Source organism: Phocoena sinus, chromosome 2 (genome assembly GCF_008692025.1).
Source record: "Phocoena sinus isolate mPhoSin1 chromosome 2, mPhoSin1.pri, whole genome shotgun sequence".
NCBI classification, from domain to species: Eukaryota; Metazoa; Chordata; class Mammalia; order Artiodactyla; family Phocoenidae; genus Phocoena; species Phocoena sinus.
Genome location: NC_045764.1, coordinates 135,355,455 through 135,374,969, shown reverse-complemented (window position 1 = coordinate 135,374,969; position 19,515 = coordinate 135,355,455). Strand labels below are relative to the sequence as shown.

Genomic DNA, 19,515 nt, shown 5'->3' with positions numbered 1-19,515 from the left:
CGACTAGCTTGACTTGGTGTGTGTGGGGAGAAAGGGGCTGCATCCTGAGGAGGAGGGTCGCTAGAGGAGGTTTACTGAGAAGAAAGATTGGTACAAAGTGCTGCTGTCATTCCCTTTTTCCTTCATTAACGTGAGATCATCACTGCTTATCCCTTAACCATAAAGATCTTGGCAACAATCTGGGCTGCAGATACTAGTACCCCAGAGTAACATCAGGGAGCATGAAGGCCCAGCTGGGGTAAAAAGTTATAGGTGACATCTGACCAGGAGCCCAGGACCATTCATTCCTTTACTCTCTTCCTTCTTCACCCCAGGACAGGAATACAAAACTTCCCAAAGAAACTTCTTCCTAAGCGTTTTAAAGACACAACAACCATCAGAAACACTAAACGGTAGAGTACCAGCAAACAGCAGTGGCCACGATCAATAGTGGTTCTGTGCTGCCTGAGACGCCATCCCTGGGGCTCATCTCCTCCTCTCTTCTTATATTCACAGGAACAGACTATGGCCTGATTTTAGTCCTTACGCAATAGGATTTCTCACAGAATAGCTTATTCCCACCACCACCACCCCACCCACCCCGGCCCCGGAACATGAGTTCATATACCAAAAGAAACAGATACTCTTATAAAGCAGAAACTAACACATCATTGTAAAGCAATTATACTCCAGTAAAGATGTTAAAAAAAGAAACAGATACTCGAGGAATCAATTAGTGTTTAAAAAAAAAGTGAAAAACATTAATCATACATACATACACACAAGGAATAAAGAAAGATATTAACAATGTGAAACAAAAAATCATTAAAAAAAAAAGAACCAAGACTATCAGATATGAAAAATATAATAAATCAGATAAATAGTAGGCTAAAGAACAACTTAGTGGTTGGCAGATCAGATTGAAGAACTCTCCCAGAAGAGAGTAGGAAAGAATGAAGACATAGAAAGTCTAAGAGATAAAACAAGCAGAAGCAGAAGTATTAATATTTGGAAATAACAGTTCTAGCCAGAGGGGGAAAAATGAGAGGAAGAAAAAAATTGAAAAAGTAGTGAGAGAAATTTCCCAGCATTAAAAAGATGGAAAAGTCTGAGCATCAAGTGAATAAATGAACCAATATTACTGATTTCAAACATGAAGGAAAGAGGGATTAGTTAGTGGAACTTTTAAACTACACTGACATTTCTACTATTTTTTGTGCCATTTGTTTGTCTCATTTTCTCTCTCCTCTTTCTCTCTCGGCCTACTGGTTTCTATACTAAGCAGCATGGTTTCTACAGCTATGAGAGTACTTTCTTGAGTTTAGCAACAGCAATCACTAGTATCTTTCCAGTGAAATCAATTTTTGGTCAATAGCTAAGCAAAGTTGCAGAAAATTTAGTCATTTTTCAATAAGAAGGAGTAAGTTAAATTTCCATTTTTTCCATTACTAAGTTCCATATCTTTTTTCTTCTACCTTTCCTAAGAATTAAAATTTTTAAGATAAAAATTAATAGAAAATAAAGCCAGTCATCTCCTTGGATTCTGTATAGTCTTCAGATCTTCAGCTCATCTAAAGCCAGTTTCACACCTGTTCAAGCAAAGACAACCAAATACAATAGAAAGAATACTAAATAGAATCAAGAATCCTCGTCCCACCTCTACCATTAACCAGCCTGAGCAACGACACTGTACATTTCCACCTGGAATTTCCTTAAGCACCTTAAACTTAATGTTTCAAATCAAATTCATTACCTTCCCCACAATACTTAGCACTCTTCTCTCTGCTTTTCTAAGCCAACAGCTATACAACCACAACTTCCCTTAACCAGTTACCAATTATTGCCAATCAGTACTCTTATATTTAAATCTCTCTCCTTTCTATTTCTACTTAACTGCCTTTGTTCATGTTCTTATTCTGGACTACTCCAGTGGTGTTCTGACAAACCTCTATCTTTCCCTCACTTGTCCATGGCTCCATATGTCTTCCTAAATATCTTAGCCTGTGATTCCCTTGCCCAAAAATATCTTAAGGGGCTCCATAGTGTCCAAGCCTTACCATGGCCTACAAGGTTCTTTACGATCATATTGTTCAATCTACTTCTCCAGCTATTTGATCAGTTACTGCATGGTAGAGTAATTGTTTAAGCTCTTTTCTCCCTACAGGACTGTAAGCTGCTTAAAGGTAGGGACCCTGCCTCATTCATCTTTGTACCTTTTCGGAGGCTGTGTCTGGCATATAGTAGATACTCAGTAAATGGTTGCAGAAAGAAAGAAAGAATGAATGAACGATCCTCACAAATCATTTGAAAGGGCTTCAGCTTTTTTCATCTGTAGAATAAGAGAGTTGGAACAGATAGCCTAAATTCCTTTCAGCTGTAAAACTCATAACTACGGTTCTAGGTTAAAGTTACTGCAAGGCTGATCCCTGAGTAAGCTGAAGTATTAGAGTGCTTTAACTAAAAGTAGGAATATTTTTGTTATCTTTTTCCTGTATTTAGATCTAACAGAAAAAAAAATTAAGGTTAAAAAATACCTCTGAACGATAGACCATTTGCTGTGAAACTAACGATTCCTGGTTTTGTTTAGCAAGAAGAGAAAGAATTGCATCAGCATGAATTTCTTTATGGGGCATCCTAATCACTTGTCCTTCGCTGGGAGGATCATCTTCCTAAGTAAAATATAAAGACAATACAATAAAAAAACAAAAATTAATGCATCAATTACATTTTTCATAATTTATGATTAATAAAACTTAACAGTCATCATGAACATGGTCATATTAGCACTTTACAGAAAGAAGATGGACTCTTTATTATCATTTAGATCTCACTTCCATTCTAAAAACCCTTTATTTTTGCCTTCAAATGTAAATAACGGTATAAAATAATTGGGTTACATTTAAACTAGAGATTTACTATAAAATCATATGAAAGCTGGACCCTTTGTCCCATGTGATTGAGTTACAATGATTCATAAACGTTTTATACAGTGTCATCAAGTTTTTGGCTCACACGGTTTCCTGCTTCATGTTGATGCAGCACACAAAGCTGTGCCCCCAGTGTGGCAACGGGGGCAAAGCACTGTAGCAGTGGTGCAACCTGGACCACAGGCAGAAATGAAAACTGCAGAAAATACGCTGAGGCACCTATAGACCCTTGATTGTCCATTTGCCTTTGCGCTGACCTCCAGTACTCACTAGGGAGCAGGTACTGAAAGCCCTAGTTGGAAGACCCAGCTTAGACTTCTTGGTGCCTCAAAATAGACCAGTCCCGAAAATGAAGGACAGTGTGGGTGGGCCACAGAGTCAGAAAACTGGATTCCCTTGTAAATACAAGGATTAGCATGATTTTAAACTCCATTAATAGTATTTTTTTTTTTACTTAAGTATCTTACATTTAATGAAATAAAGTTTGACTCTGCAGTACAAGTCTTTATCCCCCAGGTGTACACAGATAAATACCTACTGGTACATAACTGCAAAGTTAGTCTTTTTCAAGATTGTACTTCTGCATGTGATTTTATCATGAATTTGTAGCATATCTGATTTAGGCTTAGTAAAGATATCAAAATTAAAGTTTAGTTTCAAATGTAAAAAAAGAAATATGTTATAATTTAGTCCTGGTTCAGTTCAGCTATTTAAACAAACTTAAATGTGCTTTGGCACCATGATAAAGTTCTAAGAATGGATAAAAATGCCCTAATGACATATTAAGTAAGCCAAATGTTATTGTAATGCTCCTCTGAAAATAAAGACTTCTCCTTTATGCTTCCCCCCATATTATTTTATAAAAGTGATTTCCACTCTCTTCAGAACAGACTCAATTACTTGTAATAAATAATTACTGTTAGAAAAGTAACTGCCCTATTAAAATCTTATCAAAACTCTCCTTCATTAATTATTTCATACTCCTACACATAGTAAAGCAAATTGTTTTAACACATTTTATTACTTGAATGTATGAATCTCCAGATTTGGCATCTTTACCCTACTGTGTCTTTAATAGTGTAGAGATGCTACATGGCATCTTTTGCTTTTTGTTTGTTGGACTTGACAAACACTGGACACACACACCCAGCTGCTTGCAACTCAAGCTTTAGGATTCAGATAGCTGCTATTAGAACTCAAAATTTACAGTTTTTAGCTTAAGTTGATAGCTTAAGATGAAAGGCAAATTATCATGTATCCATATAAAAAGAGTTGTGGATCTATCACTATACAGCTATGTGACACAAACAAGTGATTTAACCTCATTCATCGCAAAGTAAAATGAGTAGTTACTATTTTTAACGAAGAATGAGCATCATCTTTTGGGATGCTTTTTAAAAATATACAGGTTTAGGCTTCTAACCGCCCACACACATGCATGCATACCATATAACACTCATGACCTACCGAATCAACATATCAGAGGGTGGGGGCAGGATGCATATTTTTAAAAGCTCCACTGGTGAATTTAATATACAATCCTAGTTTACATCACTTGAATAGGCTGCTTTAAAGAAATTTCTAGGGAGTTCCCTGGTGGCCTAGTGGTTAGGATTCTGGGCTTTCATTGCTGTGGCTCAGGTTCAATCCCTGGTCATGGAACTGAGATCCCGCAAGCTGCGTGGCACAGCCAAAAAGAAAGAAAAAATAAGAAATTTCTAGCATTATGATTGTAAGGGGATAGAAGGGCATGTTGTTTCAAAAGTACACCAATCTCTCTCTTTTTTTTCATCATGATCCTATATAATGATACAAATGGAAAAATAAAAATGCAACTAGACTTCTAAAACTTCCAGTCAAGGTGGAGTAATAAGGACCAGGTACACCCACCCCCCTTGAAACAACTAAAAAATGGACAAAGTATGTGAAAAACTGCATTTCAAGACATGGAACATCAGGTAACAAAAGACAGTGATCCCTGAGAAATGAAAAACAAGTCAGAAGAACCCTATGACTGCTCCAGCTTACCATCTGTGAGTTTCCAGGCTGTGGCACAGGAGCCTAAGCTAAGAAGATGGAGCTGAAACTCCAGGGAGGCCAAGACAGCTAGAGTTCATAAGACGGACGGCTAGAAAAGTGAAAGCTGCAGAGGGAGAAAACTCTGGAAATCTACAGAAGATCCCCTTTGAGTATTAAGCTGAGTACTACTCAGCAGATGCTTTGGAGACAATTACATGAGGCTGCAGGAATGAGCACCTGAGAAGGGGCTGGATATAACACTGCCTGATGCTCACACAGGGCTTGGATGGCTGTTCCCACTAGCCAGGCTGGAAAACCTCATTAATGAGGCACTGGGTGGAGTACATAGAAGTGTCTTCTCTCCATAGCGGGGGATAAATAGCCCTAGATTGAGTACTGTTCTGGTACTGCCTAACAAATCTTAAAAGCAAGACTCAAAAGGGTAAAACTGTCTCTAAGTACTTAACCATGTCCTGAGCAAAGCTCCAAAATATTTATAGTAACATAAAACATAGAAGGAAAAAGTCTATGCAAAATTTTGGCAGATCAAATTAAACAGCTTTTCTTTTTTAAATTTAATTAATTTATTTTTGGCTGCATTGGGTCTTCATTGCTGAGCACAGGCTTTCTCTAGTTGCAGTGAGGGGGGGCTACTCTTCGTTGCGGTGCATGGGCTTCTTGTTGCGGTGGCTTCTCTTGTTGCAGAGCATGGGCTCTAGGCACATGGGCTTCAGTAGTTGTGGCTCACGGGCTCCAGAGCACAGGCTCAGTAATTGTGGCACATGGGCTTAGTTGCTCCGCGGCATGTGGGATCTTCCTGGACCAGGGCTCAAACCCGTGTCCCCTGCATTGGCGGGCGGATTCTTAACCACTGAGCCACCAGGGAAGCCCTAAACAGCTTTTCTCAAAAATTAAGATATAACTACCATATTATCCATCCATTCCACCCCTAGATATTTGCCAGAGAGAAATGAAGGCATATGTCAATACAAAGACTTGTACACAAGTCTTCATAGCAGCTTTATGTGTAATAGCTCCCAACTGGAAATGAACCCAAACGTCCATCAACAGGTGAATAGGCAAACTGTGGCACATCCATACAATAGGGCACTGCTCAGCAATAATAAGGAATGAACTATGATACAAAGTGTAACACAGATAAATCTCAAAATAATTATGCTGAGTTAAAACAATCAGACAAAAAAAAAGAATACATGTCACGTGATTCCATTTATATACATCTAGAAATGGAAACTAATCTATTAGTTACAGAAAGTAGATCAGTGGTTACTGGAAGAGGTATAGAGAATGAGAGGAATGATGAGAGATGAGAAGGAGGGATTACAAAAGGGCCTGAGGAGAGATTTGGGAGTGATGGATGATGAATATGTTCATTACATTAACTGTGGTAATGGCTTTACAGATATATACATATGTCAAAAATTATCAAATAAGTTTTTTTTTAAGAGCAACAATAATAGCAATGCTTAGCAAAGGCTATGGATGAATGTAGATGAAAGTTGAGCACAACTACCCTTTACTTGCTTAGGTTGTTTGAAAAACATAAAAAGTAAAGATTTCTATTCATTAATAATTTTTCAAAAGAAAATCCCTATTATCATTTCTGTATGGTATTTTTATATATATTATAAATGTTGATATATATGTTAAGATATTATATTTTTAAATGTGAATTTTCCCTTCCATAAAGCTAGATAATAACTAGGAGAGTTAGTACCCTTGGGTCCTATTTCAGTATTTTTTTAAAATCTTTACTTATTTATTTATTTGGGCTGTGCCAGGTCTTAGTTGTGGCAGGTGGACTTTCTAGTGCGGCATGTGGACTTCTTAGTTGCAGTATGCGGACTCTTAGGTGCAGCATGCATGTGGATCTAGTTCCCTGACCCCACAGTTCCCAGGGATCAAACCCGGGCCCCCTGTATTGGGACCACAGAGTCTTACCCACTGGACCACCAGGGAATTCCCAGTATTTTTTTTTAAAGCACTAAATTCAATTATTTTTTAGCATAAAGAATTATAATCACGATTAGGGAAAAATACAAACGTATTATAAGAGAGTTGGTTTCCACAGCTAAGGTCCTGCCTTGAAACACTGTAAAGGCAACATATCCAGGTGACAACTGTGCCTTGAGTTAGATTTCATTACCTAATTACATTAACTGCATTTTTCAACTACTGGAGCCACAGGGGTTAACAACAATTTCCTATTCATTCTCACAATTATGATAATGAAATGTGTAATATGATAATGGACATGTGTAAGAAACCTTAAATATTCCTCTCATGGATCATTTTATTAAATTTTAAGACTATAACTCAAATATTTGAGAAAAAACCCTGATCAGTAGCAACAAGTTTATCAAGATAGTCTTCATCTCAGAATTCAATGTGGAGTCAATCACTTCTTACCATTTCGAGGGCATCATGCAGAGTACTGGATAAGCTATCATTTAGGTTTGTCAGATACAGTCCTTCATCTCCTAAAACTAGAAATTAAAATGCAAAAATTTGGAAAAAAGAAGAAACATAAATTTAGTAAATAATCTCACCATAAAGCCATAGAATATTACACTTAAAACACAATAAAAATACTGGCAAAGTTCATAAATTATAGTTCACAAGCTATTCAATCTTACTAGCTCTTTGAGAAGCACATTTTAGGGGCTTCCCTGGTGGCGCAGTTGTTGGGAGTCTGCCTGCCGATGCAGGGGACGCGGGTTTGTGTCCCGGTCCGGGAGGATCCCACATGCCGCAGAGCGGCTGGGCCTGTGAGCCACGGCCGCTGAGCCTGCGCGTCCGGAGCCTGTGCTCCGCAACGGGAGAGGCCACAACAGTGAGAGGCCCACGTACCGCAAAAAAAGAAAAGCACATTTTATAACAAAGATGAGATTTTTGTTTCACTTACCAGCTTGTCAGAAATTAAAAAGAGCTATTAAACATCACTGTAACCATGAAATTAAAAAGAGGCACTCCTATATACTACTGATATAATTGATAACAGATTAAAATTAAAAACCGATTCACCTTTCTGGAGAGCATGTTGGCAATGTATTGCTATTTAATTTTATTTTTTTGGCTACGCTGTGTGGCTTGTGGGATTTTTTAGTTCCCCAAACAGGGACTGAACCCAGGGCCCTGGCAGTGAGCGCGTGCAGCCCTAACCACTGGACCGCCAGGGAATTCCCTATGTATTGCTATTTTAAAGGTGCATACTCTGACTCAGCAATTCCACTTCTAGGCATGTATTCTAAGGAAGTTATCAGTTATGGAAGTTCACAAAGATAAATAAATATACGTGCAAGGATGGTCAGTGGATAGTTATGTATAGTATGAAAATACTGAAAACAATCTAAATGCCCACCACTATGGCACTGTTTTAGCAGACTACCCAGCCACTAAAAAAAAGAGGTAGGGCTATATGTATTAATATAGAAAAATGTCTATAACATATTTAAGGTTAAAGAATTCAGATTTCAGAACAATATGTATAATATGACCCTACTTAAAAGGTAAAAATATATATACATACAAATGTATTTAGGTGTCTATATATGCATAGAAAAAAAAAGACTGGAAGGGTATACCCCAAACTTTCAACAGTGATATTATTTCTGGAGGGTGGGATTTATGAGGGAGATTTTACATTCTGAGGTTAAGGTGTAGAAAAGTTAACTTGCGGAGTCCATGTTCTTTCTACTATACCCTGTTACATCTTGAAAATTAAGTAAAAACACTTTAAACAGAAAAGTATTACTTAGGAATTATCATAAGCCAACCAGTGAAATCAACTGATGCAAAATTAACTTACTCTTACGAGCCACTTTTTGACCACAATTAAATAAAATCTCTCCTTCAGAGATGGGTCTATCTAAGGTTTCAGTTTCAGTGGCAGTAACGCTCAAGGTACTCTCCATTGTTGATGAATCTGAACTTGGCATCTGTATGGGGGAAGGGGCCTTGGTGCCAGCAGGAAGCGGCATAAGGGGAACTGGCTCTGGAGGTGCAGGCTGAGCAGGGAAGTCCATGCTCTCAGGTTCTTCATCCGTGGCCACAGACATTACACTAAGAAGAAAGAGACATAGTTTGAATGTATTACATCGGTGAAGGCCTATATTAATTTTTATATAAAAAAAAGATTCAAAAGTACTATGTCTCCTTTAGACATTTCTATATCAATATATAGATATAACTATATATTTCTATAATCTGCACTACTATAATTAACCAACAAGATTTATTTTTCCAAAATCATCTTCATGCTTTAATCACAGACCATCTTGAAAGTTCTACCATCTCTAAAATAAATCTACATAGGGATATATGGTAATATAAAAGTTAACTGATCATAGTAAATGAAGATTCACACTGGGGAAAAATCTTCTATTTTATTAACAATATTATAGATATCTTTATTTTAATCTGTTTCCCCCAAAATTTTGTTTTAAAAGAAGAGAACTGAAAGTATAAATAAATCTGGTAAAAATTTTAAAAACGTAAAATTTATGAAACTTCTTCCTACTAAAGTATAGATTAGCTTGTGGTTTATCAACCTTCATTTATCGTTTCTGATGTTTTCAATGGGTCACCTAAGTCAACATAAGTTGAAATGTATAGTTACTAAAAATGAATATACTGTCATTTACATAGCTCTCGGGTGAAGTTCTTTTTGAAGAGAGTTGGGATTCTCTTCTTCCAGTGGCAGGTCTCCATTACTCCATGGCTTGGGAAGCTCTGGGCTTGACATCTTCAATTTATCAATAGAAGTCTCTGACAAAGTTGGGGTAACAGCTGCTGCGGGAGGAGGTGTAGTTGCAGGGGTAACAGTTGGAGTATTAACAAGTGTGATGGGAGGCATATTATTTCCTAAAGGTTTTTTGTAAAAGCAAAAAAAAAGTCAATAAGAATTCCACAGGAAGGCAAGATATATTGTTTAACATTTTGGCATACAAATAATGGCAACAAGAATTAATAATAATAATGATGGCCATTAATGGGAAAAGTTCCAAATTAATTTAGTAAAGTACAAAAAATAACCTTGAAAAGACATCACTTTCAACATCACCATGAACTTAAAATAGTCTAAATGTCTACTAGATTATATACTTTAAAAAGTGGTAACCAACCCCTTAGTTTCCTTGTAAGAAAAAATGACTTACTAGAACCTAGTAAGCAACAGGTATGTGTATACTAATCTATGAAGACTCTTATAAAACAAACCATGATATTTTATTTAATAGTTGCTAAAATTAAAACTGAGTTATAGAAATAAGGTTTCTACCTTCTTCAGCAAATATTTCTTTCATGGGAAAAGCTACATCATGATCTGAAACACAGGGAGAAGAATCTGGAGTTTTTACCAACACACGCTCCTCAGGAGGTGATGAAGGTGAGAGAGGAGGAGTTGGCTGTGGGGTAGCCACTGGGGTACACACTCTTGCCTAAAATAAATAAAACAAGATAAGTGGTGCTTACAATCCCCAAATAAGGGTAATTTGAAAAATAAAATGATCTCATTCAGAGTTACATAAAATTTAAATGGATGGGGGGTAAAAATGGAGTCCTCTGTATCCTAGCTCTTGAACTTCTAGCTATTAGTTTCAAGACCAGACTACAGAAAGCTTCCAGCAACTGAAACAGCTCTGCCTCTGAACTAGGTCCCCTTATCTAATATAGAGAGGAAGATTAAACAGACAGCTGAAGATCAAACCCAAACACAAACTGGGTAAACCATGTAACAGAAAGAGAGCATTTTAACTAATTGACAAGATATCAAAAACCTCCTTTCAGTACAAAAGAACAAAGCTTATAAAAAGCAATGGAAGGATAAGAAAAAGTAGGGGGGATAAAAGGAAGACAATGTAAAGATGGAAAGTCCTGGGGATGAAAAAAGCACACATTTTAAAATCAATTTGTTAAACAGGTAATTCAAACGATTCAAACTTCAAAAGGATGATGGTGAAAATTAAGTCTCCTTTCCTACCCATGTCCTATCTACTTAGTTCCTTTCCTCAGAATTATCAAATATAATCTTAAGTCATTTTTTTATGTCCAGAATACTCTATTTTTAAAATTTTTTATACAATTTTTAAAGGTTACACTAGGTTTAGTTATTATAAAATATTGGCTATATTCCTACTTAAAAAATTTTTTTATTGAAGTATAGTTGATTTACAATGTTGTGTTAGTTTCAGGTATACAGCAAAGTGATTCAGTTATACATATGCATACATATATATATTCTTTTACAGATTCTTTTCCACTATAGGTTATCACAAGATATTGAATATAGTTCCCTGTGCTATACAGTAGGTCCTTGTTGTTTATCTATTTTATATATAGTAGCTTATATAAACTACTAATTTGTTAATCCCAAACTCCTAATTTATCCCTTCCCTACCTCTCCTAGGTAACCATAAGCTTATTTTCTATGTTTGTGAGTCTTTCTGTTTGGTAAATAAGTTCATTTGTATCATTGTTTTAGAATCCACATATAAATGCTATTGTATGATATTAGTCTTTCTCTGTCTGCCTTAGATAATCTCTAGGTCCATCCATGTTGCTGCAAATGGCAAAATTTCGTTCTTTTTTATGGCTCAGTAGTGTTCCATTGTGTGTATGTGTGTGTGTGTGTGTGTGTGTGTGTGTGTGTGTGTGTATACACCACATCTTCTTTATCCATTAATCTGCTGATGGACACTTAGGTTGCTCCTGTAACCTGGCAATTGTAAGTAACGCTGCTATGAGCGTTGGGGTGCATGTATCTTTTCAAATTAGTGTCTTTGGTTTTTTTGGATATATACCCAGCAGTGGGATTGCTGGGTCATATGGTAATTCCATTTTTAGTTTTTTGAGACTTAAGTCATTTCATATGTGTATAGATTTTCTATAGAATAAATTCCCAGAAGTGAGACTGCTTGGTTAAAGGGCTAATTGCATTCTTAATTTGAATACATATTGCCAAATTTCCCTCTACACGGTTATATTATTTTATCAATGCAATAACACCAGAAGGTATGAGAATTCCCAATTCCCAAAGATTTGCTGAACAATGGTGTTAATCAAACTTTTAGAGTGTTACCAATTTGATCAGTAAAAATGGATTCAATGATTTTGTATGTATGTGGGCCATTTGTATTTCCTTTTTGTGTGTGAACTGTCTGGACATGTCTTTTCCCCATTTTTCTATTTGTCCTTTTTTTCTCTTTCTAAAACATATTTTTATAGTGGGGTGACTGGCCTTTATTCTGTATTATGAGTTGCAAAGAGAAACACAATTTAAAAATTATGAAGCATATCAGAAATTCTATAGCATTGCTTAATTATTAGCATATTCTTAGCTTTGTTTTTTAAGTGACAGAAATATACTATGTTTTATTCTTCTTGACTGCATAAACCTATAGCCTAAGACTGCTGTTTTCAAAAATAATGCTACTGACTCATCATGAGAGGATTTAAAGGTATCCTACTAGTCTTGGTAATGGGTAATAATGATAAACAATGAGTTACTGAGTATTTACCAAGTTCCAGGCCCTAGATTAAGCTCTTTCATATATCATCTTATTGAATCTTCCACAAAATCTTCTATGATGGCTCACAAGATACAGTATCATAAAGATGTCAATTCTCCTCAAATTAAACCAATCAAAATTGAATTAATTCCCCCCAAAATCCCAACAAAATATTTTACAGAACTTGAAAATTAATTTTAAAACATATATTGAAGATGAAAAGGCCAAAAAAAGCCATGGCAATTCTGAAGATAAGGAACAATATGGCAATGGGGGAGGGGAACTTGGCCTCCTTAATATTTGGAAAGCAGATTTTGGTAAAGCCGTCATCATTTAAACTCTGAGTATTTTATCTCTAGTATACAGACAAGACTAAAGTAACAGAGCTGAGGGTTCATATTCAGAACTTCCCAACTCCAGAGTCCATGCTCTCAACAATTACATTTATTTCCTATTTATACTGATTTTTCTGTATTTTCTCATTAAATCACCCTTATGAAAATATCTGAAATATATGGGCAGAAGACAAACCAAATTTAATTAGCATAGAGATAACCACAACTCTGATATTGGCATGCATTACCAATGAGCTAATAAATAAAGCACAGAACAAAAGTATGTACCAAATCTCTGGCACACTAATCACACTATACCAATTACATTACACCAATCTCCACAGAATTCAAATATGTAACTTTATGTTTATACCTCAGATGAGTCAGTTTAAATGTTTCACCTATATAAAGTGATGTTTTTATGATCGACAGGATCAGAATTGACCATGAGGTTTTAAACAGTTGGTAATACAGAGTACATTCTGGTTTTGTACAATTTCTTTTTCTTTTTAGTTTTTTTAAATTTTCATACAATTTTTAAAGGTTACATTCCATTTACAGTTATTACAAAATATTGGCTCTACTCCCTGTGTTGTACAGTACGTCCTTGAGCCTATCTTACAGCCAATAGTTTGCACTTTCCACTGCCCCACCCCTATATTGCTCCTCCCACCCTCCACTGGTAGTGGTTTTGTATAATTTCATGTTGCTATAATAAATTAGAAACTCTATTTAACATAAAAAGGCTGATTAAACAAACAATAACAAAAATGCCTGAAATATACTTTCTTTTAAAGATTAAAAATGTCACTTTACATAAGAACCAAAAGCAGTACATGTGATTTTTAGCTATATCTTGAATTTTAAAAGAATTAGCTATAAGGATATTCTTTTAGAAGTGTCATGATATCTGCAACTTTCAAATGAATTTTAATGCTTATATAATAAACAACATATAAAGACAGATAAAGAAAATGTGTCAAAATGTTATCAGCTGGTAAATGTAGGTAAAGCTTACACAGATGTTCATTGTATCATACTTTCAACTTTCTATAGATTTTAAAGTTTTTAAAATAAAATGCTGGAGGAACTGTTATTGTAATCAAAGCCACAAGAAACCAATCTCCACCACAAACTATGGTCTTATGATCCAATTTAAAATCTGTCCATTTTACTGTTCTTTAACAAAGGTATCAAAAATCCCCCAGGACTCCAAGTCATGAAGGAAAGTCACACTTACCAGCAAGTGTGTTTTGCTTATTGAAACATCCCCAGAAACACTTGTAACAACAGGACCTGGCTTCTTTGCTTCTCTGTCACCCAGCAAGATGGCAATGGTTTCAGCAAGAGCTTCATTCACAAAATGCCTAATAATGTCTGAATTCACAGGAACCCCGGCATCAACAAAAAGCTGGAGGGCACCACTGCTTGTTCCTTCCACTAAAAAAATGAAAGAATTTCAGAGTAAGTATGCAGGAAACATGCTTGCATTCTAAGCCTTAATTCTTAAAATTTTAGAGATGTGAACATATGTGTATGAGATGGTGTGAGGAGGAATAAAATGAAAATACAAAATCTACTTATTGTGACAGAGAATAAGATGGTAACTCACATAATGAACATCCTCTCTAAACAAACTAAAAAGGGGAGGAAAACATCCAGATGAAAATTTACTTATATGGCCTCTTCCCTACCACTACAACATTTAGCGATAAAAAGGATTTGCAGGGACTTCCCTGGTGGTGCAGTGGTTAAGATTCCATGCTCCCACTGCAGGGGGCACGGGTTTAATCCCTAGTCAGGGAACTAAGATCCTGCATGCTGCTCAGCACGCCCCACCCCCGCAAAAAAAAAAAAAAAAGATTTGTATTCACATTAAATGTTTTCATCTGAAAACAATCCACATTTCCAAGAGTAGGGCACCAGGAAACACTGATAGATCTTGGCAAAACACAGGGACACAATGACTGTGGGGGGATTTTAGAGAAATGGCAGCTTCTTCATAAATATGAAGACAGATCTTACTTCCGTCTAGTTTCAGATACTTCAGTTACTAACATTACAGGCTAATCCTCCTCAAACTTTTAGAGTAGTTTAGGTGCTTGATGTCAGCAGCTCTATAGGTATATTAATTTTCCAAATGGGTTGTACTTTTCACTTGTGTGAATGTACATGAAATTCAGTAAAACTTCCTAAACAGACTTTATTAGGCTTAAAGTGGTTATATTTCTAAAGCTCTGTGTGGAAAACATGTAAACAGTGATCTATACAACTTGATGGAGACATGACCTCTCCAAAGAGTACTCCTTAATTAGTACAACTATGGCGGCATTACAGAGAATTCCCTAAAAGGTAGGTACAGGTGTCTTGGGATCACTTGTTGAGAGATAAGTAATAGCAATTTACTCTGGAGCTCCATAGCAAAGACTATCACAATCCCAAATTTATATTCAACAGTATATATCAACACATCTCCATTTTTAGTTCCCATAATTCATTGTTTTGGCATGACCAAAAATCAGAATATCTGTTATAAAACCCAAAAGCCCTACCCAGACATAGGCAAAACAAAAGCAAACACACATGCTTTTAAAGAAAAGGGAACAGGATCTAAATACCCTCTATATTAGACCATCTTTCCTTAAGGCTACAAAGCCTGAAAACCACCACCCGACCCATGTGAAGGACTGCTAAGAGGACTATCACTAGCCCTGATTTGCACTAGCAGGAGAGACTGGTGGAGAGTCCAAGCACTCCAAAATACGCCATTGAGGTGTATGACCTAGCAATGAAAAAAGCATCTGGCGGTTTGCACAGTATCCATCATAAACCAGACAACTCTTTGGAGGCACTTGTTTGTTTTCCTGGACTGGTCTCCTTGTCTTGGGACTGCTGAATACCATCTCTACAACCAGAATTTTGACCAAAAGCTAAAGAAGTCCGACTATCTGTTTCTCCAAGGCATATTTCATGGTCCTTTGCCTTCTCTTTAGCTTCCAGTTCTTTTTTATTCCAGTTTCACTTGGTATTTTCCATCTGTTCCTTTTTCAACAGATTTTGAAATAGTCTCAGAGCAATTGTTTGGATGAACTGGTTTTGGTTTTCTTTTGGATTTGTATTCCTAGATGTCTTCTTCTGAAAAAGTATCTTCTAACATGACAAAATGATTTTATCATTAAAGAAGCACTAATCTTAAGTAAAAAAAATTTCCTCATAACTTTGTTGGTCATTTTATTCCTTCCTTCAAAAAATAAGAAGATGAAAGAAAACCTGGGATAGTAGCAGTGGAAGAGGCGTTTGAGTTATACTAAATAGGAAGAATTAATCAAATATAAGAATAAATTGCATGGAGCCAGGACATTGGACGTGGCTGGGTGTGGACTGAGGAAGACCAAAGAAAACAAAGTAGAACAAGAGATATTCCAAGGCTTTGGAAACTGGGCACTTGGAAAATAGTGGTATCATTAACAGAAAGAGCAACAAAGGAGGAATAAGGTTGGTTAGAAAAATGAGATGCATCTGGACACACCAAGTTTGGTATGCCAGTGGAGCATCAAGTAAAATATTCATCAACAGGCAAAACTGCAAGTTTACAGCCTAAATGTGTAGCTTAGGGGTCATCAACTGACACGGGATAACTATCGCCAAGAAGAGACTAGAAAAACAGAAAAGAAAGAGGGCAGGGGACAGAGCTTGGGGGAAATTTTTATTCAAGTAGAAAAAAGATGAGGAAATGAAGTCCTAAAGAAATTAAAAAGATAAGGGGAAGAACAATAGAATGAATTCTAAGAAACCAAAACCAGTAGAGCGTTTTAATAATTAGAGGTAGTCAACAATGCCCATACTAGAGCCTTCTAGGAGAATAAGGATTTGAAAAAAGGTTATCTCTGAGAACCAAATGCTGTAAGAGAGGAATTTCATTAACGAGAAGGAAGAAGAAAGCCAGCTCATAAAAACTAAAGAGAAAGTGAGAAATGATAAAGTAAAGCAGTAAATACAGACTCTAATGTCTAGGATTTAGGCAGTTAAGGGGTAGTTTAAGAAGGAGGAAGAGGAGGTTATTCTGGACTGGAAAGAAGTGGAAAAAAAATAGAGGTAACGATATATAGGAATGTTAAAAAAAAAAAAAGAGCTAGAAAGCTGGAGAACTTATACCATCCAATTTCAAGACTTATTTTTAAATTACAATAATCAAGAAGCGCGGTGTTGATGTAAAGACAGACTTGTAGATCAGTGGGACCAAACAGCAAGTCCAGAAACAGATCCAAACATATATAATAGCCAGATGATTTCCAACAAAGGTGTCAAGGCAATTCAGCAGGAGAAAGGAAAATCTTTTCAACAAATAACGCTAGAAAAATTGGATATCCATACACACACAAAAAATCTTGATCTTCACTTCACATATAAAAATTAACTCAAAACATACCATAGACCTAAATTTATAATCTAAAACTATAAGGCTTCTAAAAGAAAACACAGGAGAAAATCTTAATGATGTTGGGCAAAGATTTCTTAAACAGTATACCCCAAAAATCACAAGCTATAAAAGAAAAATTGATAAATTAAACTTCATCAAAATTAATCTCTGGTCTTCAAAAGACAATGCTGAGAAAGCAAAAGGTAAGATAAAAACTAGGATAACACATTGCAAAACATAAGCAATAAAGGACTTGTATCCAGAATAAAGAACTCAATAATAGTAAGACATAGACCCCAGTTAAAAACTGAGCAAAAGAGTTTTAAAGATACTTCATCAAAGTAATATACAAATGGCAAATAAGCACAAGAAAAATTGTACAACATCATTAGTTACTGGGGAAATGCAAACAAAACCCACAATGAGATATCTCCACATGCTTAGTGAATGGCTATAATTAAAAACATTGACAACAAGCATTAGTAAGGATGTGGAGCAGCTGGAACTCTCATTCACTGCTGGTTGGAATGCAAAATAGAACAGCCACTTTGGAAACATTTAGCGGTTTCCTATAAAGTTAGATATCTACTTACCATATGACCAAGAGAAATTAAAAGATGTATATAGAAGATTAGTTTGCAAATATACATAGCACAGCTGTATTTATAATAGCCAAAAACTAGGACTACAAATGTCCATCAACTGGTAACTGGATTAACAAATTATGGTACATACATGGAGTGTAATATTTATTACTATATGCAACAACATGACTGTCAAAGCATTATGCTAAATAAAAGAAACCAGACACAAAAGACTAAATACTGTATGATTACATAAGTATGAAATTCTAGAAAAGGCAAAATTCAATGATAGAAAGTAGATCAGTGGTTGTTAGGGTGTAGTAGGCATGGGAGGGGGTTAGGGATTGACTGCAAAGTGGCATGAGGGGACTGTTGGGGATGATGGAAATGTTTTTCTATAACATGACTGTGTGGCTAACATGGGGCTGTGTTTGTTTAACAAAACTTGTCAAACGGTACATTTAGAATTCGTGAATTTTACGGCAAGTAAATTATGCCTCAAAAAGCTAATGGAGAAAGAGGGGGAAGAAGAGGGAAGGAGAGGAGGATGAAAAGGAGGAAGAAGGAGGGAGAGAAGAGGAAGAGGAAGGAGGAAGAAGAGGTGAATGGTGTGGGCTCCCTAAAGAAAGAGGCTCTATCCATTCAGGGAATACTTAAACTCTTCTTAGGTGTCAGTCAAGGGCTAGGCTCTAAAGGAGAATCACGCTTACTTGTGAGTAATTTATAGTCTAGTGAGTGAGACAGATATGCAAGCCAATCATAATACAGTTTGATGGTTACTATAACAAAGATACACAGACACAGGGGCCTCCCTGGTGGCGCAGTAGTTGAGAGTCCGCCTGCTGATGCAGAGGACACGGGTTCGTGCCCTGGTCCAGGAACATCCCACATGCCACAGAGCAGCTGGGCCTGTGAGCCATGGCCGCTAAGCCTGCATGTCCGGAGCCTGTGCTCCGCAATGGGAGAGGCTACAACAGTGAGTGGCCCCGCGTACCGCAAAAAAAAAAAAAAAAAAAAAAAAGAAAAACATACACAGACACACAAACAAACACACACAAAGTGCTATGGGAAAGAATGGAGAGACTGGGGGTAGGAGGGATGGACGCTGATAGCATAATCTGAATGCTGCAGTATGTAATAAGGGAGTGAGGGAGAAATAACTTCCACTACAGAAGACTGGGAAGTGACATTGAAAAGAAGAGGACTTTTATCTTTTGTCAACCAAGGACTATGTGACCTGTAGAATATATAAATCCACAACAACCTGAAGGTTTTGTCTTATAATAACAAAAAAAGCTAAAAGATTCCATTTCACTTACCAATGTCAGAAGTCAATGGCTCACTGGCCTCACTGACTGAGACACTGATGTCAGCTGTGGCCTGCTGTTGGACTGGAAGAAGTCCAGAGATCATTCTTGACATTATTTCTTGTTCTACCCTGGGGGAAAAAAGTTAAGGATTCCTAAATTTAGTTGAAATGTATAGATGGTTAGAAGTAACACCCTTAAAAATAACTGGTACCGGGCTTCCCTGGTGGTGCAGTGGTTGAGAGTCCGCCTGCCAATGCAGGGGACACGGGTTCGTGCCCCGGTCTGGGAAGATCCCACGTGCCGCGGAGCGGCTGGGCCCGCGAGCCATGGCCACTGAACCTGCACGTCCGGAGCCTGTGCTCCGCAACGGGAGAGGCCACAACAGTGAGAGGCCCGCGTACCGCAAAAATAA

At 36.7% G+C, this 19,515-nt stretch overlaps 1 protein-coding gene across 9 annotated transcripts in view; it reads right to left on the bottom strand.

Annotated features, from left to right (window-relative positions):
• Positions 1-19,515, bottom strand: part of KIAA0586 (KIAA0586 ortholog) — a 125,775-nt gene that overhangs the window by 45,167 nt on the left and 61,093 nt on the right. For all 9 annotated transcript variants that reach the window (XM_032622263.1, XM_032622266.1, XM_032622264.1 and 6 more), the window contains 7 exons: positions 19,113-19,231; positions 14,030-14,229; positions 10,225-10,384; positions 9,590-9,809; positions 8,755-9,008; positions 7,356-7,432; positions 2,514-2,648 (listed from right to left, as the gene is read on the bottom strand). In XM_032622263.1, coding sequence (XP_032478154.1) covers positions 2,514-2,648; positions 7,356-7,432; positions 8,755-9,008; positions 9,590-9,809; positions 10,225-10,384; positions 14,030-14,229; positions 19,113-19,231 — 1,165 coding nt within the window. The remainder of the gene's footprint in view (positions 1-2,513; positions 2,649-7,355; positions 7,433-8,754; positions 9,009-9,589; positions 9,810-10,224; positions 10,385-14,029; positions 14,230-19,112; positions 19,232-19,515) is intronic.